This window comes from Culex quinquefasciatus, chromosome 3 (genome assembly GCF_015732765.1).
Source record: "Culex quinquefasciatus strain JHB chromosome 3, VPISU_Cqui_1.0_pri_paternal, whole genome shotgun sequence".
In the NCBI taxonomy this organism is placed as follows: domain Eukaryota; kingdom Metazoa; phylum Arthropoda; class Insecta; order Diptera; family Culicidae; genus Culex; species Culex quinquefasciatus.
Genome location: NC_051863.1, coordinates 58,811,681 through 58,834,946, shown reverse-complemented (window position 1 = coordinate 58,834,946; position 23,266 = coordinate 58,811,681). Strand labels below are relative to the sequence as shown.

General features: G+C 34.9%; 1 protein-coding gene across 8 annotated transcripts in view; it reads right to left on the bottom strand.

Moving 5' to 3' along the window:
- The window catches only part of LOC6042960 (dihydropyrimidinase), a 78,358-nt gene that overhangs the window by 26,652 nt on the left and 28,440 nt on the right, over nucleotides 1–23,266 (bottom strand). For 6 of the 8 annotated variants that reach the window (XM_038260325.1, XM_038260321.1, XM_038260326.1 and 3 more), the window contains exons 3-5: nucleotides 10,973–11,067; nucleotides 3,501–3,691; nucleotides 3,018–3,439 (exon numbers count right to left, since the gene is read on the bottom strand). In XM_038260325.1, coding sequence (XP_038116253.1) covers nucleotides 3,018–3,439; nucleotides 3,501–3,691; nucleotides 10,973–11,067 — 708 coding nt within the window. Of the gene's footprint in view, nucleotides 1–3,017; nucleotides 3,440–3,500; nucleotides 3,692–10,972; nucleotides 11,068–11,193; nucleotides 11,369–23,266 lie in introns of those variants that run through there. The other 2 variants (XM_038260319.1, XM_038260320.1) reach the window with 2 other exon arrangements.

The window sequence follows — 23,266 nt, the reverse complement described above, 5'->3', positions numbered from 1 at the left end:
GTGTTCGGTGATGAGTGAATTATTTCTGATCTTAGAACCGAAAATCAGCCTTACAGAATAGATCTAAAGAAATTAATAACATTTTTTGAATAATAATAATTTTTACTATTTGGTTTGTCAAAAGTAAAGCTTGAATTTATGAACTTAAAAATGTTGTTTCATAAAGATCAACATTTTCCGCAGAATTGCTTCGAAGACATTGATAATTTTAGACTCAAAAAAAGGTAAAATTTAAATATTTTATGTTATAAAATATCATACAGCATAATCAAATTTGCAGTTACGGTAAAACATTCATATAATTTTGCAATCTTACCAATATTTTTTCTTTTTTTGGAATAAAAAATTCACTTTTAAGCAGTTTTGTACGAAATCGGTATTTTTTGATTAAAATTTTTGTATTTTTTAATCCGGCTGAAACTTTTTTGGTGCCTTCGGTATGCCAAAGAAGCCATTTTGCATCATTAGTTTGTCCATATAATTAAGACTACAAATTTGGCAGCTGTCCAAACAAAAATGATAAATGAAAATTCAAAATTCTGTATCTTTTGAAGGAATTTTTTGATAGATTCGGTGTCTTCGACAAAGTTGTAAGTGTGCCATGTATGACAGCCACATTTTATTTTCTAATGTTGGTGCCACTGCGCGATTTTGACATTTGGGACGTTTACCATTCGAACGCCATCTTCGCTTAAAAACCTGGATACACGGTAAAAAATTGGTGATTTTTAATTCAACTTTTTTTCACTAAAATTTGATTTGCAAAAAACACTATTTTTATTTTTTGATTTTTTGATATGTTTTAGTGGACATCAAATGCCAACTTTTCAGAAATTTCCAGGATGTGCAAAAAATCTTTGAACGAGTTATGAATTTTTAAATCTATAATGATTTTTTCAAAAAATCGAAATATTTGTCGCCAAAAATTTTCAGCTTCTTTTTTCGACGTAAATCAAATTTGCAATCAAAAAGTACTTCAGTGAAATTTTGATAAAGTGCACCGTTTTCAAGTTATAGCAATTTTTAGGTAACTTTTTTGAAAATAGTCGCAGTTTTTCTTTTTGTTTTGATTAATGCACATGTTTGCCCACTTTTGAAAAAAATATTTTTGAAATGCTGAGAAAATTCTCTATATTTTGCTTCTTTGAACTTTTTTGATAAGACCTTTAGTTGCTGAGTGTTGCCATGCAAAGATTTAAAAACAGGAAAATAGATGTTTACTACGTCTCACCCAAACAACCCATCATTTTCTAATGTCGATATCGCAGCAACTAATGGTCCGATTCTTTATCGATTGCTGATCATATTTTGGGTTCCGAAGTAAAATAACAGTTGAAACATCAGAGTTTGGGCATAGTTTAAAATTCAATTAAAGGATTTATTTTTTTGTGTTATGCCTGCCTTCGAGCGAAAAAGTAAATAACTTTTTGCAACGGCCTAAATTGATTATTTTTTTTAATGACTACAACAAATTTTGGTAAAGAATGGTCGATTCGAAGGATAGATATTTTAACCATTGGTGGACCCCCTAGTAGAGCCGAAGCCCATTTTTCACAAATTTTCAATATTTTAAGCACTTTTTCATAACCCTTTGTACAAAGAAGTCTTGTGAACAGTTTTGACAATTTGCTTCATCAGTTTATTTGTTTTGGAGCAGAAAAATAGCCATTTGAAAAAAAAGTTTTTTTTGCCTGTTATGGACCCCCTTTTCCTATAGTGGACCCGGGTCCATAATCCGATTGTGGACCCGGGTCCACTATAGGCAAACTGTTATTTTTATACCAAATTTAACCGATATTTGATGTTTTGATGCATGGTGTAGGTCTAATGATAGATATAATGAATAAAAGATGGATTTTGCTCACTTTTCATCATAAACAAATATTTTTTGTTAACAAATTTGGCTTTAAACAACAAAAAACCAAACAGACATTTAAACACATTTATTTCCGAAAAAGATCATAGAAAACGTTTCAAAAATCACTGTAAACATAAAATAATAAAAAAAAGTAATTTTGATGCACATTTTTTCATATTAATTACATAAATGGTTGACCGAAACTAAAAAATAGATTTGTTTACAGTTGCTGATAAAACCACGCATGTTTATTTAAAAAAATGTTTTGTTCTTGATTTATTATTATAAAGTATCATTTCAAACTGCAATTATGATGCTTCAGTTAAGTACAATTGACTATAGTTTTGATTGATTATAATTTTTTTACGGCTTCAGCATTTTTGATACTTTTAACATGAAACAGCTATATTAACACTTGTAGCACCAACGGGGTCAAAACTTACGCGAAGCACCAAGGGGGTCAAAAAAGTTGGAAATGCAACTTCATCCGGCTGTATCTCGGCGAAAACTCAACCGATTTGGACGATTCTTGTTGTAGTAGATCCAAAATAGATGCGTCTACCTTAAGTTACGATAAAAAAGGCATTTCCAACTTTTTTCTCCAAGGGTTGTATGAGCCGGTGAAAATGCATTTCCATCTTTTTTTACCCCGTTGGGGCTACAAGTGTTAATACTCATAATTGAAAAAATATGCGTTTAGGTTGATAACAACAAGCATTTATTGTAAGTTTAAGAGAAACTTATGCTTAAACACACACGTATTCAAAAAAATATTTGCCAAAATGTTACTTTTCAATGCCATAACAACGTTTTTTTTTATTTGATTTTTAAAACCAAAACTGTATGGACGGCCCCCCAACGAGCAGCAATAAAATGTGATTTGTTTGCACTCAACTCAAGTTTTGTTTACAAAAACACTATAAAGCGTGGAAGGTATCTAATCTAATCAAAAGCGGCATAAAGTGCCGTTTACAGCTCAAGAGTGTGGTTACGTTATTCGAGATGATAGTGATAGCTGTGATAAAAATAGATACGAGCATAGAGGAGAGAAGAGGGACGATTCAGGAGGGATAATAAAATGCTAAAGTGTCATGCAATATGTACCTAGCCCAGGTGGAATTCAACACACGCACACACACACGGAACCTCAGCTGCTTACCTGATGTGCAATGACGCACGCACGGTTGACGGCTTCCGCCTCGACTTCCTCCGTCCGGGACAGTTCGTGCCCCTCCGGACCGGTCACTCCCGCCGCCAGTAGCTTCTGGACGTTTTTCGCGATGACGTCACCGTTTTCGGCGTGAACCTGTGCCACCGCGCCCAACTCCTTGCACGTCTCGAAGATTTCGTACAGCTCACTGTCGGTGACCTGAAAGAGGCCCTTGTACGCCATGAAGCACTTGAACGAGTTTACGCCGCGTTCCTGGCACAGGATGCGCATCTCGTCCCGCACCGACTTGGACCACCACGTGATGGCCACGTGCAGACCGTAATCGCAGACCACCTTCGTGTCCGCCCGGCACCGCCACTCGTCGTACGCTTCCAGCAGAGATTCACCCTTCTTTGGAATGACAAAGTCCACTGCAGAAGAGAGAAGAAACGTTAAGAATTTGTCTAGAAATTTCACCCAAACAATACTTACTGATTGTGGTGGTGCCGCCGGCCACCGCCGCCTTCGTGCCCTGGTAGAAATCGTCCACCGAGACGGTCCCACCGAACTCGAGCTGGAAGTGGGTGTGCGGATCGATACCGCCCGGGATGACCATCAGGCCGGCCGCGTCTATCGTGCGGCAGCCGCCGGGCACGACAAAGTCCGCGCCCGAGCCGACGTATCTGGATGGGAGGGAGAAACGGAAAAAAGAAAGGATACAGTCATGAGAAAGGCTTAGATTTGAAAATTACAAAAAACATAATTCAACCTGGTTCAATTTTGATTTTGCCATTGAAAATTAACCTAAGTTTATCGTGTACTCGTTTAGCGTAAATATTTTTTTCTTCATATTCTTTGTCATTATTTTTGGATGTTTTGTATGCATTTGAATTTGATGTTAAAAATAACATTTCGTCTAGACTGTGCTGTTTTGTCGCAAGTGCATTCTGAGCTAAATTGGGCGCAATTTTGTGCAGCTCGCATTGACCCACCTTTTGGGCCTTCATAGATCCCCTATAGACTCCTTCGACTATTCACTTTTCCAAAAAATCGTACATTTCTAAGCGAAACTTACATGAGAATACCGTGGAGAAATTCCCGTATCCCCTTAAAAAGTGGAGCAACAACATTTTCAATTTGCTTCAATTTTCAAGTAATCGCCCAGATAAGCGCTTAAGATATAAAATTGCTTCCAACTACCGGCAACATGTTCTTTCGCACATAAGTTAGTCACTCACTTGAAAAATAATCCGAAAAATGTAAATAATTAGCAAGCACCGTCAAAAAAAAAAAAAAAACAAACGCGCTAAGTCATCTGACGTTTGAATTTTGAATACCCATTCCAATCGAAGGCCAGTGGTGTCACGGTTCGCTTTTGAGCGTATCATAGCCACTCAATCGACGAACCTATCGGGTGAGCGCTTATCGAACGCTCAGAGCGGCGGGTTTGAACGGTTCGCGAACCAAAATTTCGATCATCATTTCTCTGCTCGCTTGCCGCTCCGCTCTGAACGGAGTAAAGAGAGCGTTCAGCGAACGGTTCGCCAACGGAGAATGTAGGCACTGATAGAAAAACTTATTTTTTTTTATTCTTCACTCCCACAAAATTGTTCAAATTTGTTAACGATAAAGTTATCAAGGAACCATCCATAAACTACGTGGTAACCTTAGGGTGAGGGGGGGTCTATGGCGATTAACCACGCTCCATAGAAAAAAAGATTTAATTTGAATGGAAATTGTCCATGATGGGGGGGGGGGGGGGTGAGATTTCCAAAAAAGTGTCCACGTTTGTGGATGGTCCACAAGTCCTCAGTGAGTCCTCTGTTGACCCAGGACATAACAACATAGTATACAAAAGTCTACCATACTCACTGGAGCTATGCGGGTATGATCTGCAGTCATAAACCGCAGACCTCTTGCTTGTTACGATAATAAATCCAGGGATAATAAATCCAGGGAGTCATTGGAAGACCCAGGACATCCCAATGAGTTGCTCTGTAGCCCTGCATAGTCACCATCTGTTGACAAAATCATGAAATGTTTTTCTCTAAGTGCTGTTTTTAGCTCTTCTTGCGAACCGCTCATTGATGGTCCCTCTCACTCTCATTCGCGATGAGAGAGCAAAGGTTCATGCGAACCACGGCAGACGTTCGGATCGTGGTTCGCTCGTGCTTGGTTCGCAATCATGAGCGAACCACGCTTGAGCGTCATGACGTATCGTTTGAACCACGATTCGAGGGAGCGAACCGTGACACCACTGTCGAAGGCTGAAGAAAACCGAGCGAGGAGCGAAGGCAAATAAAGAACAAAGGGTGGCCACCAACACCACCAACATGCTGGTGCAGTGCCTGTTGGAGTGAGCAAGTGCTGCCAGGAAACTTTCGCTATAAATGCTACGTTTCGTGTGTGTTCGCTTAGAATTTCATCAATTTTGGCAACAAAAGATCGCTGGAAGAAAAAAAGAACTAAGCTGAAAATAGAAAAATTGGCGTGGCCCAATGCAGTCAACTGATTAGAATGCATTTTTTAAATATTTTTTTTTAAATGGTTGTAAAAGGTATACCATAACTTTTAATAAAAGGAAAAAAAACAGAAATGTTCACAAAAAGTTGCCCTACTCGTTGGTGTACTTGGTTTTAGTGAATTTCAAGGAACAATCCAGATTATCCAGCATCATTCAAACACGATCGCTTATTAGACTTAAAATGGGCATATATCCCCTACCACCTTAAGTATCGTTTCCTTACATGGACGCTAAAATTTACTTATTCAACGATTTGCGTCAAACCAGTAGAATCCAGACTAAAAATGTTCCGATTTGGCTCAAATTTGACATGGGACTAAAATAAGTAGACCTGTTTTGTTTGGTTGGCGATCAGGATGGTCCTTTTCGAAACGCAGTTTTTTTGACGTTTTTCGTAAAAAGCACATTTAAAAAAAACCTCCGGAACGGTTGATGGGACGGGTAATTTTTCATACAAAATGGGTATGTAAATGTATGAAATTCTGTATCTTAAGTAGGGATTTTCTAATCGAGCTGGTGTCTTCGGCAAAGTTGGATTAGGATTTTCAAAGTTATAGCTACATTTAGGTTTAAATTTTTCTTAGTTTGAATATAATCCTTAAAAGAAAAGCAGCACAAAACTTTTTTTTTGAAAACCTGAGAAAATTTCCTCATATTTCCTCTCCAAAACATTGAAAATAGGACAAATATTTTGTAATTTTCAACTGACAATATCTCGTAAACTTTTAACCGATTATCAATCATAAAAATTTAATCTTTTGCATTTTTTTATCTTTTCAATAAATAAAATAAGGAAAATTAGGTGAAACTTAGAGAAATTCATTTTCTTCGATTCATTTTTTTTGTGATGCTGTTGCCCGATTTTCAAATGATAACAAATTTTCTCAGCTCTGCAAAAATATTTGTTGATGGTGCTTTTCCTTCGAGAATTATTTTTGAAATGCCATTAAACGAAAAGTAATCGAAAATAAGTATTTCACATACAATTTAGCTTAAAAATATTTTTTGTATTTTTTTTTGTCGGGATTTGTGATATTTTCCAAAAAACGTATTTAAAAAATCCTATCTCCTTAACCAGATTTTACACCATTACGCAATATGATTTAAAAGATGTCTTTTTTAGTACCCATAAAATACGTATATTTTGGAACTTTTAGTAAAAAAAAGTTAAATAAAAAATCCGAATGTTTTTTCCGTGCATCTTTTTTTACTAACTCGATCAGAAAATCCCTACTCAAAATTCAGAATGTCATACATTTACATTACTATTTTGTATGACCAAACTCCTAAATTGTATGGAAAAACCAATGATGCAAAATGACTTTCTTTGTAGTGGATCAAGGTTGTTAATCCTTAAAATAACCGTCGATAATATTATCGTCTGACGGTAACGATAATGGTTACCGTTATCGTTATTTCGATATTTCTATCGGTGATAATCTTATTGCCGATAACGGACGATAGCTCATTTATAAAATCTTTATAAAAACTAACCTAATCCACCTATGTGGTTGATGCCTTCCTCACCTTTTACCAAAAATCGGTAATATGAGTGGTTTGGACACACATTTCAGCTTTGTTTAGTTCCAGAAAAAAACACAGATATAACTTATGTGGTAATAACTGGAGACAGGGTTTCCAGATCTTCTTTGTTTTGGACTCATTGGAAAGGCCTTTTAATTACCTAATCAACAATGGGTCGGATGATGGATCCGGACATAGTTTACATACATTTAAGTGAGATCCGGCTTCAAAAAAGTACATAAATATAACTTAAGTGGTCATAACTCGAGACAGGGTTGCCAGATCTTCAATGTTTTGGACTCATTGGAAAGCCCTCTCAATTGCCTAACCAACGATGGGTCGGATGATGGATCCGGACATAGTTTACGTACATTTAAGTGAGATCCGGCTTCAAAAAAGTACATAAATATCACTTAAGTGGTCATAACTCGAGACAGGGTTGCCAGATCTTCAATGTTTTGGAATCATTGGAAAGGCCTTTAAATTACCTAACCAACGATGGGTTGGATGATGGATCCGGACATAGTTTACATACATTTAAGTGAGATCCGGCTTCAAAAAAGTACATAAATATAACTTAAGTGGTCATAACTCGAGACAGGGTTTCCAGATCTTCTTTGTTTTGGACTCATTGGAAAGGCCTTTTAATTACCTAATCAACAATGGGTCGGATGATGGATCCGGACATAGTTTACATACATTTAAGTGAGATCCGGCTTCAAAAAAGTACATAAATATCACTTAAGTGGTCATAACTCGAGACAGGGTTGCCAGATCTTCAATGTTTTGGACTCATTGGAAAGCCCTCTCAATTGCCTAACCAACGATGGGTCGGATGATGGATCCGGACATAGTTTACGTACATTTAAGTGAGATCCGGCTTCAAAAAAGTACATAAATATCACTTAAGTGGTCGTAACTCGAGACAGGGTTTCCAGATCTTCAATGTTTTGGACTCATTGGAAAGGCCTTACAATTACCTAACCAACGATGGGTCGGATGATGGATCCGGACATCGTTTATGTGCATATAATTGAGATCCGGATATTTGCGAAAACACGTTTTTATACATAACTTTTGAACTACTTATCGAAACTTCAAACAATTCAATAGCGATGTATGGGACCTTAAACCAAGTCGAATGCAACTGGTTCGATCAAAATCGGTTCAGCCAGTGCTGAGAAAATTCAGTGAGAATTTTGGTCACATACATACATACACACACACATACACACACATACACACACATACACACACACACACACACACAGACATTTGTTCAGTTTTCAATTCTGAGTCGATATGTATACATGAAGGTTGGTCTAGGAGCTTTTAATAAGAAGTTCATTTTCAGAGCAGGTTTATAGCCTTACCTCAGTGAGGAAGGCAAAACGATTAATTCAACCATATCATGTTTAATTTTCCAATGCTTTCACTAAGAATATTTGAAGTTAGTTTCAATTTATGAATCTTTAGTCAAAATTGTTCACAAATTCCGTATTTTTTCGAAAGTACTCAAATTTTCATAATTTGCAATATGGGTATCAAACGAAGTTAAATTTTCATGGTTTTTTTTCGACTTATTATAGAATTTTTGAAAAATACTAACATTTTCACAAGGTACCGTATTTTTCGAAAGTACTCAAATTTTCACAATTTGCAATATGGGTATCAAACGAATTAAAATTGTGTATGCTTTTTCAAATTATTAGAGTTTTTTTAAATGCTAAAATTTTCAGAAATTTGCGTATTTTTTCGAAAATACTATTTTTTTGAATATGCAATATGAGTATAAAACGAAAAGAAATTTGGTTGTTAGAGTTTTTCTGGATAAAGTTAAAATTTCACAAAATACTGTATATTTCCGAACATACCAAAAAAATTCAAAATTGCAATATGGGTATCAAACGAATAGAAATTGGGTATTAGGGTGGTTCATGGATATATGAAAAAGACAAAAGTATATAGTGTATCTTTTCGGGATCATTTCCTAGCGCTTTGCGATGTTCTACAAAGTTGTTCCCCGAATCAAAACCTATAAGAAAACTCTTAACTCAATTAAATTTATTGAAATTCCATTCTAACTTCATATCAAAACTGGAGCAACTAAACCATAACCAAATAAGCTAAAATTTTCAGGCTAGCTTTTTGGGTCATAGTACTTCAAAATTCCGGTTGATGCAAACGAAATTGAACACTTTTGTCTTTTTCATATATCCGTGAACCACGCTATTGGGTATGCTTTTTAAATTTTTTAAAGTTTTTTTTTGATAATACTAAATTTTCCCAAATTACAGTATTTTACGAAAATACTTAAATTTTTAAAATATGCTGCATTTTGATACTCATGTTTAAACATACCTTCAAATTGTGTATGCTTCATACAACATTTTGCGTCGTTTGATACCCATATTGCAAATTGAAAATATTGGAGTATTTTTGAAAAGTAAGCTATTTTGTGAAAATTTAAGCACTTAAAAAAAACTATAATCAAGTGAAATATCATACAAAATTTCACTACGTTTGAAACCCATGTTGCAAATTATGAAAATTTGAGGGCTTTCGAAAAAATACGGTATTTTGTGAAAATATTAGTATTTTCCAAAAAAAACTTTTTTGATGTGGAAAAGCAAAACAAATTTTAAAAATTGCTGTATCTTGAAGCCGTTGCATCGAATCAAAAAGTCGTCAAAGAGAAACTTGTAGGAAATTGGCCGGGCAAACTTATGGGACGAGCTTTCCGCTAAAAATATTTTCGAGACTGAAAAATCAAGTCTGTCATATAGAAATTGCCAAAAACCACCATAAAACCTTTATCGGTTTAAAAAAAAATACGTTTAGACCACAAATTTTGAACGAAAAAAAAATCGTGACATCACCTTAAAATTTTACTTTCAAACTTAAAAATAAAAAAGTCTCATAAAGGTGGTTGTATTTTTATTTTAGTGTATTTTTTTTCAGAAAGCCCGCTCAATATCCTACAAGTTTGTCTTTGACCACTTTCTGATACGATGCAACGGCATCGGGATACAGTAATTTTAAATTGTAAAATACAAAAAATATTTAAATAACTTACGCCCTTCTCAAATGTTATTTTCAAGTACAACTGGCTCCATATACACAAAAATGGCTTATATAGGCCTAGGATAACATGGCTACAAAGTTTCATTGCAATCGGAGAGGGTCGGGTACAAAAGTACCATAAAAATACCTGATTTGAGCTGGAATTGCTCATTAAATAATTGAAATCTGGCTTTTCAAAATTTATGTTAAATCATCAAGAATGAAATAAATGTAAAAATATCAAATAAAACTATCAAACAAGAAATGAAATTACTTTAAAATATTGTGTAAAAAACAGTTTTACAAATCACAAAAAAAAAATCTGGAATAACCAACTCAGCACTGCCAAAGTCCTGGCCTGTTGCCAGAATGTAGGCACATGTAGGGCCAGATAAAATCCAGGACCCGTGACGTGAACCCACAGCAACAATACATTATGGTGTGAGGCACGAGACAGAATCAGCCGCCGTAGATAGATAGGCGGTGCGTCTTCTTCAGTTGCCACCCTGATGGCAGACGACGACGGCGTGTATCGATTTTCCTACGGCATTTCGAGCGGTTGGGAGGAGAGTGCTTTGCCACAGCTGATTTATTGACGTTTTTCCCAGCTATGCGGTGGAAAGCTGAGCTGAGCTGAGTTATTGCCAAATTGCTTTTCGATGTTTGATGGACACATTGCAATCAATTTAGAGACATTCGTTAAAGAAATTCCGGAAGAAGAACGTATTCACTTCAATTGAAATGTTTTCCAAAACTTGAACTCGAAAATTCCTTTCAGTAATTTTAATTTTCCACTAGCTTAACTCCATCACTTCCGGACTGAAATCCCCACCCCTCACTAACCCCGCCTTACCTGATGGTTCCATCCTCGATGTAGATGTCTGCCTGCTGCATGCCATCGTGGTTCACCACGTGACCCCGTTTGATGTACAGGCGGTTCTGCGCGCTCTGCAAAAAATAATGACAACAGAGAAAACGGAAAAGCTTAGTTAGTCTCACTAACGCCAAGTAATCCCCTGCTGGAAAATCAATTTAGCTACGATTTCAGCAGAGAAAAAAACAACTCTTGATGACCTCTCCAGATGTAGGACTGCCGTCAGCCATGGTAAGCAAACTTTTTGAGCTCAATTTTCTAAAACTCAAACTCTTCGAATTGTTCCACAAATGCATCAACACGAGCTGAGTTTCCTCTGCGGTGGCTGATCGGTCACTACGGACTCGCTAAACCGCACGATCTAGACTGAGCCTTTTACTTTTTGCGCTTATCGAGAGCCCCAGGATAAGACACTTCTAGGCTGGCGTAATCAGCGTCGAGTCTGTTTGTTCGCCATCATAAGTCAAGCTAACAAGCAGTTGGACGTCAACGTCCTAGGTGTTTGATGAGGGTGGCACTGCTGGCAACCATTTTTTTTTATATAAATTGAAGAAATTTTAGAAAAATAAAAATGTCAAGCCAATGCATGTAAATTTAAACCAAACATCACGTAAAATTACATGCTAAATTTCCCACCGTGCACCGCGTAGTTAAGATTTACAGTTTGATCACCTTGGCGCATGTGTGTCGACAAGTTCAAGATTAGATGGAATCATGACTGCAGCCCGCTTCAAGCCACGGCATCTCGTTTGTTTGTGTTTGCAAACAAGTGCCCGTTGCACTGTCAGTGGAGCGTGAGCCGGTCGTCGATATTTACCAAGATTGCTGTATTTATATTGTAAATGCATTTATTAACTTTAATTATATGGAAAGATTATGTCAAAAAATGTGTAAATGTAGCTTTTGAGATATTGGACCTTTAAAACATAAGCTCAAAATTGAGTTTAAAAGAGGTACGAAATTATTAAATATAGATTCAAACTTTTTTATTTACAGTGTAACGAAAAGTACGTAGCAGAATGAACAAACATGTGACGTTTGATAAATTACATCAATGTGATTAGAATTGCAATGCAGTGCTGAAAATGTTAACAGTATTTGTTTTTAGCTATTTTGCTAAACTGAACGGATATTGTTGAATAGAAAAGAAATGTGATAAATGAAGAAAGAAAACAAGCAAACACAAATTTTTGGCCATAAATGTGACATTTTAACCACAAAATTTAAAAATTACAAAAACCGTTATTTTTTTTTGTTTAAATTATTGTGACATGCAGGCCTGCAAAATGTTTCCAACCCAGCGTACACATGAAGCAAACCAAAATGTCAGTTCACTGCTAGCATGTGACTGTAAGCCTACTGTGTCCGTTCAATCACTGCCGCCTGACTCGTGCCGGTTGGCTGCAGGAGAATGAGAGACGTGAAAAAATGAGCAACACTCACTCAATTCGTGTCGTATGACTGACTCGTAAAATCCTCTCTAAACACTATTTTGACTATTTTTAAACAATTGAATGGTTCTAGACTGTGCAAAACACTAAAAACAACCATAACTTATATTCAAAATTACATTTCCACTCATAAATACCAACTTTTTGTGTAAAAACTTGTAACTTTATGTGTGTGCGTGCAACGTCGAATGAGCGTTGGTCGACTACTGCCTCGCATTGCAGCTGCTCAGTGAGCTAGGGCACTCACGACTGAGTCAGGTTTGTTTATGTCACGGTTTTGCGGTTCAGTGAATGGATCTGAAAAAATCGTGTATGCGTCACCGATTTTCGCGTCAGGACAAAAAAAGTGCCCCAAAAAAATGGTGTTGTGGAAATCTTTGGGCTCACCTGGATTTCGATAGATTTTTGTCTCAGTTGCAATGTTTCCATACACCGAACAAAAATCCAAAACATCGTTTACAACTCGCGAAGTGTGATTTACTGAAAAATGGCCTGTTTACATAAAAAATATCAAAATATTTAAAATAGTTCAAATTGCTCCATATTTCACTTCACGGTTATATTATTTCTGGGAAGGGTTATATCTTTAATGTGAGAAATGTGTAATTTTACCATTTTTTGGTGTAATGTCACGTTTTCTGTATAAATTGATGTAAAATATTTTTTTCAGAAGTGGGCAAACATGTGCACTAATATAAAAAATGAAAAACTGCGACTATATTAAAAAAAATAACCTAAAAATAGCTCTGACTTGAAAACGGTGCACTTTATTAAAATTTCACTAAAGTACTTTTTGATTGCAAATTCGATTTTACATCGAAAACTGAAACTGAAATTTTTTTGCGAAAATATTTCGATTTTTTGAAAAAAATCAGTATTGATTAAAAAATTCATAACTCGGTCAAAGTTTTGCACAACCTAAAAATTTCTGAAAAGTTGGCATTTGATGTCATCTAAACATATAAAAAAAAATAAATAAAAATAGTGTTTTTTTGCAAATCAAGTTTCATTGACAAAAAAATGAAATAAAAAATCACCAAAAAAAAATTTACGGAGTATATTTTTTTTCAGTGTAGTCCGTATCCATACCCGATGCTTGAAAAGGGATCTATCACTGAACGGGACTGCTCGATATTCGATAGAACTTTCTGTCAGCGATCATTTCCCAAAACGATATTTGATCGCTGACACACAACGCCTATCATGACCGTCATTGCTTGGCGACGGTCTATGAACGTAAACACGAAGACGAAACGAAAGAAAAATGAGCAACACTCAAACAGCCACTCGAACAAGACAACGTGCTCTTTCTCTTTCTCTCGTTTTTTGTCTCTCTCTCTTCCTAATGTATGCTGCGTGGTGACAGAAATCATATGATTGCTATCATTGGAGAGATGATCGGAATCTCGGTAGAATGTCAAACGACCGCTCTCTAGTAGGGTGGTCCAAATCTGGACTTTTTTGGGGCTACCCCCTGAAATCATAGATTGACCCATCACTAGGCTAAATTCCAAATTTGAGCTCATTCTGACCACGGGAACCCCTCCCTCCAATCGCTTAAAGTTTGTATGGGAAAAATCGTCAAAATGTATGGAGAAAAGCAACTGTTTTACTTTTTTACCTGTGGAAGGCGCCATAATTATCCGATTCTTACCGTTTCTCAAATGTAGAACCTTCATTAAATTTAGAACAACTTTCCCGAAGACACCATATTTTTAGGATTTTTTCCCGCGAAGTTATTAGCGCCCAAAACTGACCATTTTTGCGCGGCCAGCTGTAAGGGGCTACCTAACAACGATGTTTATTTCCAATTCGTACACGCACGTGCTCTCTCTCAGGATCAAACTCTCTCACGAGCTTGCTCGCCTGCCTGCCTGTTTGCCTACAAGCGCGCGCGCTGTTTCTCTGCTTGGACTTTTGTCGTCGTCGTCGTTTTCGTTTGCTATCCGCTGCGCTGCGTTCTTGACATGTTTATTATAATTTTCAACTAAAATTGCAGGATTGTTTTGAGATATATTTAGCATATAAATTCTTAAATTATGTCAAAAATAAAAAATATAAAAACTTTGCTGAAAAAAAAGTTGAAAGAAAAGACAGCTTAGGCTCAATTAAAAAATTACAGCAAATGTCATGAGAACAGGGTTTGTTTGTTTTTCCAAGCATTACACGCAGTTTTTCGTATATGCTTTAGCATGATAGGGTAGAGGACCCAGTTTTCGCCCTGGTCCAGTTTTCGCCTTTCTACTGGATTTATTCTGTATTTAGCTAACTTATACCATTTTTTGGTTGAATTTATTATGCAGGTTTACATATTCGTTCATTTCTAGCTCTAATTGAAACTTTCCTAGTGAATTTCTATTGTTTATTAAGTTTTTATAAGCATTTCAAAAAATCCTTGTTGCAGCCGCCATATTTTTGTCAATTTCGACTACAGCGGGTAATATTGTTAACGAGGGAAAACAACTCATTTTGTCCGAAAATATTGTATATGAATAAATCATTGCTTCACTGCATGTCTGAATTTCATGAAAATCTAGTGATTTACCTGTTTTTAAAGTTTACCAAAGGTTATTTCAATAGAATAAAGTGGGCGATTTCTGGGGTCATGAAAAATCATGAGATCCAATTTTCGCCCAGGGCGAAATCTAGTATTGTGTTTTCAGATTTTATTTAGAACCAGTTTTCGTTTAACATAAAAACTTGTCCAATCGCAGCGAAATGTGCTTAAAAATATATTTGGATCATTCTAGATTATATTTAAAGGTTAATTAATCATTTTATTTTATTCATTAGGGTGTATTGGTAAAAACATCAGTTCAAAAATTAACCTAAACTCACCTAGTTCAAACGTGGTAAGAGTTTACTGGTACATAGGAGAATCAATTGAACAAAGGAGGGAAAAGTAATTACACAATATACTTTAAAATAGCACATGTGCTTTAATATTTTTATTTAAGGGGTACTCGAAGTTTTCTATAGAGTCAATTCGGGAGCGAATGACCCATAGGGTTAAAGTTCCCGTAATTAAATCAACAACAACAACATGGAGTCAATTTTACCCGTATGCCCTTATCTTGGGTGAATAGAGACACATGAGTTCTATCACGATTTTTGATTTAGTCATATTTTTGTATAGACAGAGAACCTCAAAATAAGTAGGATATCTTAAAAAAAACTCCTAGGATTTTTTGAACCTCAAATTATAATACGACAAAATATGTGCACATCAATGAAATTGAGCTTCGGGAACATGTCTGGAGTTTTTTTTTGAAAAGTTCCTTTAAACCAAATTTTCATTTTTTGCTTTTTGGGTGTTTTAGAACCGCCTTGAGTCAGGGGTATTCAAAAACACCCAAAAAGCAAAAAATGAAAATTTGGTTTATAGGACCTTTTAAAAAAAACTCCAGATGTTGTGTATCAATAGGAGACAATATTTGCTTAGTGTTGTGCCATAATTTCATTTGATTTCTTGATTTTTGTCGTGGGCGATAACTGGTTCCAAGGGTGGGCGAAAATTGGATTTAGGGGGACGAAAATAGGCACTCCAGAGCACTTTATTAAAACGCAAAATGTCAACAAAAATGAACTTGTAAGTGATAAAAATCTTGTGAAAACTTAAAATCAAATAGTTTATCAACGTTCTATAACAAATAGAACCGAAAACAATAAATTGTCATTAAATTCTTGTCAAATTTCATAGATTCCCACTACAAAGTGGGCGATTTCTGGGTCCTCTACCCTATAATATAACATGATAATTATTCAATTATTTAAAAAAACTTCAGCTAATACAAATGTTGTTTCTTTAGGTAGCTTGCTTTAACAAAAATTGACTTAAGTACAAATCAGAACAAAAAATTATAATAAACATGTCAAGAACGCAGCGCAGCGGATAGCAAACGAAAACGACGACGACGACAAAAGTCCAAGCAGAGAAACAGCGCGCGCGCTTGTAGGCAAACAGGCAGGCAGGCGAGCAAGCTCGTGAGAGAGTTTGATCCTGAGAGAGAGCACGTGCGTGTACGAATTGGAAATAAACATCGTTGTTAGGTAGCCCCTTACAGCTGGCCGCGCAAAAATGGTCAGTTTTGGGCGCTAATAACTTCGCGGGAAAAAATCCTAAAAATATGGTGTCTTCGGGAAATTTGTACTAAATTTAATGAAGGTTCTACATTTGAGAAACGGTAAGAATCGGATAATTATGGCGCCTTCCACAGGTAAAAAAGTAAAACAGTTGCTTTTCTCCATATATTTTGACGATTTTTCCCATACAAACTTTAAGCGATTGGAGGGAGGGGTTCCCGTGGTCAGAATGAGCTCAAATTTGGAATTTAGCCTAGTGATGGGTCAATCTATGATTTCAGGGGGTAGCCCCAAAAAAGTCCGGATTTGGACCACCCTACTCTCTAGTCGATTTTTCTCCTGGAGGGAAGTCAATGATTGTGTGAGTGACTTTGCGTAGCACTCATTCCTTTGTGTGTGAAACGAACGAAACGAACGAAAAAATCAGGTTGTCGTGGTGAAGATGATTGGAGTGTTCTGTCAGTTATCATAAACAAAGTAGAAATTTCGCAAGCCCTGTCCATACATACCTGGACAAACTAATGATGCAAAATGGCTTCTTTGGGCATACCGAAGGCACCAAAAAAGTTTCAGTCGGATTAAAAAATACAAAAATTAAATTTCTAAAAAAACGACCGATTACGTAGAGAATTGCTCAATATGAAAAATGGCAAATATAGAAAATTTCATGAAAAAAGCTTAATTTAACATCAGTGTTTTATCAACTGCCCTGAGTTTGTTTCCAAAAATCAAATTTTCATTGATTTGACAATGTGACGTAACATCCAATAAGAAGGAAAGCATTTTATTTTTGACATAACTGCAAATCAAGTTTTTCTTTAAAAGGTCCAATAAATAAAATGTTCAATTATCGTTTTTTTTTGTGTTTATGAAACCAAGAAAGAACATCAAAAAGAAAAAAATAATAATTTGGTTTATCGGATATTTAAAACAAAAAACTCCAGATATGTTGATTATCAATATAGAAAGCTGTTAAAAAAATATTATAATATGAGGATAAGTGGGGCGGCACGACGCCTTTCATTTTTATTAAATGTTTTTACTATGATAAGATTTTCAGTGATATGTAGCTCGGAACCACGAAGAGATAGAAATTTGGAGGGACTTTTGTGTAAAATTGGATGAACGATTTAGTTTTTGTAGATTTTGCTCGATTTGTTCTACGACCTCGAGGTGCTCCGATTTGGATGGAAAATTCAGCGTTTGTCTGAGTCTATACATGAGATGAACTCATGCCAAATATGAGCCCTAAACGACAAAGGAAAGTGGGGTATAACGGGCATTGTAGTTTAAGGTCTAAAAAGCATAAAAAATCTTAAAATCGGATCGGAGAACTTTTTTTCGGTATAGGCTCTTTTCAAATGGAATTGCTGAATAGTTTTTAAAACGCAGCTTTTTTCACATTTCCCAGCTGTACAAAAATAAGAGACATGTAGTTTATGGGAAATTTTATGTACTTTCTAAATCTGCAACAATCCTGAGATGTCATTTATAAATTTAAAACAATTTTTATCCAAATAGTGATTTTTGGAAAAAATCAAAGTTTCACGCAAAAACAAGTTTGACGAACATTGAATATTACACCAATTTTAAATGCTAGTCTTGATTTATAAATTTTCAATATATTTTTTTCGAAAAGATCGGAAAATTTCACAAATGTTTCATGTTTTAACATTGAAAATCGGACCATTAGTTGCTGAGATATCGTCATTAGAAAATGGTGGGTTGTTTTGGTGAGATTTAGAAAACGAGGTCCAATCTTCAATGTCGCTTAGACAATTTTATAGCAAATTTTCTGAACTTTAAAAAAAAAATAGTATTAGAAATGGTCACTCATGGTCACTATTTTTAAAAATCGAAAAATTGCAAATATTTCCCTAAAATCAAACTTTTGGTGGCTATATCTTGAAAACGGAGCCCTTTTTCAAAAAATCTGTAAAGTACTTTTCGATCGCAAATTAAATTTTGCATTAAAAAATGTCAAACTTGTTTTTGCATGAAGCTTTGATTTTTGCCTTCCTCACCTTACTGAGGATCGCTCGAAAAACGAAATTCCTAATTTGACTTCCTAGACCCACCTTCATGTATACATATCGACTCAGAATCATATTCTGAGCAAATGTCTGTGTGTGTGGTGGGATTATGATTAAAAAAGTTGCACTGGATTATCTCGGCACTGGCTGAACCGATTTGGACCGTTTTGGTCTCATTCGATCCGTCTTGGGGTCCCATAAGTCGCTATTGAAAATTAAAAAGTTTAGTTTAGTATTTCAAAAGTAATGCTAAAAAACGATTTTTACAAAAGTCCGGAAGATTGTAAAAAGGGTGGTTTTTGTAACAAACCCCGTCATGTCATACATTTTTAGAAAGGTATTCGAAAGACCTTTCGAACGAGTTCAAAAGTTTGAAGATCTGAAAACCCTGTCAAAAGTTATTGGCACTTAAGTGTCATCAAAAAATCTCGAAAATAAAAAAACGTATTTTGGGAAATTGAATTTTAGTGAAAAAAATGACTAAAAAATCTGCATTTTTTCTGTGTACCAATTTTTTTCAATAGTCCTCAACAATACCTACAACTTTACCGAAGACACCAAATTGATCAGAAAATTCACTCTGTTTGAATATTTACATACCATTTTTGTATGGACAGCAGCCAAAATTGTATGGAGACTTGTATGGGTGAACCAATGACGCAAAATAGCTTATTTGGTCCACAAAGTTTGAGCCAAATAAAAAAATACAAATAAAATCCATTTCCGATTTTGGTAGAGAATTGCTCATTTGCTGTTTTCTTAAAAAAAATAATACTTTGTGACAAAAAGAGATTATTTTAAACATTTTTTTTGTTTTTGGTTCAAAGCTTCAAATTTGAAAGTCGTATGCTCATACTCAAATAGATTTCTATAAATTGAAGCGCTATAAAAAAAACTCCATTTGAACAACATGTTCCAGTGCCACTTTCAAGCATAAACGGATAACTAATTAGGCATGCACCATCCATCAAACTCAAAATTATACCCATTGCGACACCCCAATGACCGATCTGGCATAGAAAAGAGTCGCAAAAATCAATTCTCGATTTCCAAACAGAGAGAGCCCACTTCCGTTGGCACCTCTATTAGAATCACTTGACATGCAGTGCCTTTTTGGCTTGGCCAAATTGACATCAGCTTTCCGCCGTGCGATTATCGGCCTCCCATTAAAAGTTACGTGTCATCCATCAAAACCCGGTAGGAAAAAAGAAGGAATGACGTGACGTTATTTATTTATGGAAGAAATCAATTTCTACCTAAAAACTATTTAGAGCACACTCAAAACAGAAAACTTGAGTAAAATTGTCTGAAAGTTCATTTTTTTTAGCAAATATCTTAACTTTGCTGATCAAAACAAATTCTGAGTGTACTACTTCAACTTCCAGGTGGATACTTCACGTTGGATAATTTGGATCAGTTGGCACAACGACGCAACATGTTGTTTGTTTTTTTAGTATGACCTAGACTTGCTGCACGCCGGATAGAACCCTTCGATAATGAAGCACTCCCGTATAGGATAGAACAACAGAAGTTATGCCTAGAGCCCTTGTATGCGGGTATGGTAACGAATTATGCATGAGTTGGAAGTTTTGTTTTGGATAGAGAAGGATAGAAAAAAAACTAAACAAACGGAAACAGCTACAAACAGGTGAATTATGGACGATTAAGCGATACATGTTTGGCTTGCAGTGTACAGTAGATACAAGCTTGAAAAAGTAGGAAACCGTAATTTATATTGTTCATAGCTTTTCGTATAAAATAATTTTAAAAATTGATCAAGACACGTTGTTGAACTTGATAACAGAATCAAAAAAAAAAAAACAACAACAACAAATTAAGACATTTTGACCATCAAACATGTTTTTTTCTACTGCAGTGCGATGGTAAAAGCAGAAGTTTATTCTGCAATATGTTTGTGTAGGTAAATCCAACTGTGAAAATGTGTGCCAAGCTTCCTTCGCTGGTAAAATATTCATGCTCGAAAAATACAAAGGAAAACTAACAGCAAGATTTCCGGGCAAATGTTTTTCTTTGCGTGATAGTTGTTGAAGTTTATGAAAACATTGATTCTGCTTTGAAGTACGAGTAAATCTCGTGGTTTACCTGCCATTTTTACTATCAGCTTTTTGAGATGTATTTAAATTAACCTTACTACGTATTGGGTTAAAGGGTGCTTTTTGTAAGAAAACTCGTCATATTAAACATTTTGTAGAAATTTATCAAAAATAACTTTCCAACGTTGTCATTTTTTTTATTTAGTTAACGAAGTTTGTATGATTTTCACAAAATACATAAATTTTTTGGGTAATTTAAACAAAAAATCAGAACTTTCTCTATAATTCTTCAAAACAAGTTTTTTTTAAATAAAATTATCGATTTACATTTTTTTTAAACTGAATTCGAAGCACGAATAAGAAAGTATCACAACTTATATGAAATTTGTTCTACTGAAAGTGCCTATAGATTTGGAGATTTCTTCGAATTGAGTTTCAAAAACACGAAAAAAATCAAACTAATTTGCTGCTCTAGTAGAAAATTGTTCTAAAATGCATTCCGTTTTTCGATTCGAACTCAATTTCATTGAGAAAATCATGACACTGTGAAATTTTGTACTGTACTACTGATTTGTACTGTTCATTTTACAGAAGAACCTCAAACCTATCAAAGTCACCCAGGTTTGCCACTTTCACAAAAAATCATATCTCCGCGCCATTTCATCCGATTTTAGCTGTCTTAGATGCAAAAAAAAGGTAATTAGTTTGACTATTTAGGAAAAATAGTTAGAAGTTTCAAAAATCTAGTTTAACATTTGAAAAGGTCGTATGAAAACTTAATATGCTGTTTTGAAGGTCTCGGGACCAAAGAGCCTATGTCTGAAAATATTTTTATCGGATTCCTCGGAAAATTTCACAAAACATATAAAAAATGGTGAAGTTATGTTTTCGATACTCTGAGATACGATTTTTTGAAAATAAAAACTGAGTTTTTCGACGCGCCACGCGCAAAAATGGGAAAATGACGAAATCGGGAAAAATCGACTTTTTTCACTAAAACGGCGATAACTTAAAAATTTCAGCGATGACCTATACATGTTAGGGTACAAAAATTATCGTAATTGAAATACGCAACTTTTGGTACTCTAACATGTATAGGTCATTGCTGAAATTTTCAAGCTATCGCAGTTTTAGTGAAAAAAGTAGTTTTTTCCCGTTTTCGTCATTTCTTATTTTTGCGCGTGGCGCGTCGAAAAACTCAGTTTATATTTTCAAAAAATCGTATCTCAGAGTATCGAAAACATAACTTCTCTATTTTTTGATATGTTATGTGAAATTTTCCGAGGAAGCCGATAAAAATATTTTCAGACATAGGCTTTTTGGTCCCGAGACCTTCAAAACAGCATTTTAAGTTTTCATACGAACTTTTCATATGTTAAGCTAGATTTTTGAAACTTATTACTATTTTTCTTAAATAGCCATACTAATCACCTTTCTTTTGCGTCTAAAACAGCTAAAATCGGATGAAATGGCGCGGAGATACGATTTTTTTTGAAAAAGTGGTTTTTGAGAAAATTGACGAAAATTGCCATTTTTCGGACCACCCTAACACGGCGTAGGTCACCCTAATGGCCAAACGAAAAAATACGGGTCTAATTATTTCGGCCAAGGAACTTCCAGAAAAATTTTGACTTTTTTGACTCGGATCGTTTTGCGCCCTTCGACAAAGTTGTAGGCGTAGGGGTGCCCAACCTTTTGGCCCTGCGGGCCAGATCTGATTTTTCTGAAGCAGTGACGGGCCGGAACCAATGTTTGATAAAAAATTGAAAAAGTAAACATTTTTTCATAAAATTATTCTTATAGGTTCTTTTCATGTAATCAAATGAATAAACTAGTGTTGAAAATATGAATTTAAACATTGAAAAATGTGTTTATTTCTTTTATTTTAATTTAGTTTTTTTTTCATTTATTGTTATAGGTTTTGTAGATTGCTATTCAATACCTTGATATAATTAATTTAAAAATTAGTAAAAAAAAGCAAAAACATTCAAATTTAACTGGTCGTTGCAAGTTTTTTTTTGAAAGCTTGATTGCCAACACAACCATGTATAAAAGAAATCAATGAGGCTTGACAAAAACTATCTAAACGAAATTTGGATCCAAATAATTTGGATCCAAGCGTAATGAAACAAAAAAAAACCGTTTTTGCGTTGTTGTTCACCTTTATTGAAATATATTTTATAAAACATTTTAAAAGATTTTAAACAAACAAATTTTAAAACGTGTAGAAAAATATATATTGAGTAGTTTTCATGTTTAGTTCATTGAACTTCTTTAAACTATCGAAGTTTATGAAAAATATACTGAAGAACGTGTCATATATTTTATGCTCCCAGATTTATTGACTCATTTTAACATTTCAATATTTTAAAAATATTTGCAGCTATTTTTTCTTCGGTCTTAATAATTTGCTATTAAAAAGCTTTTTTTTTCAAACACGAGTTTATCACTGAAAAGATGTTCTGAAAAAACGATATTTGAATTTTAAAATCAATTTTAATCAAGTTCCTAAAAAAAGAAAAACTTCAGTTTTATTTCACATTCTCACGAAATGGATAATTTTATTATTTTTAATTTTTGCTTGCGTGAATATTTAATCTCATGCTTATTTTTTAATTTAAACACTCAGTTTATTTATTGAATATTTCATGA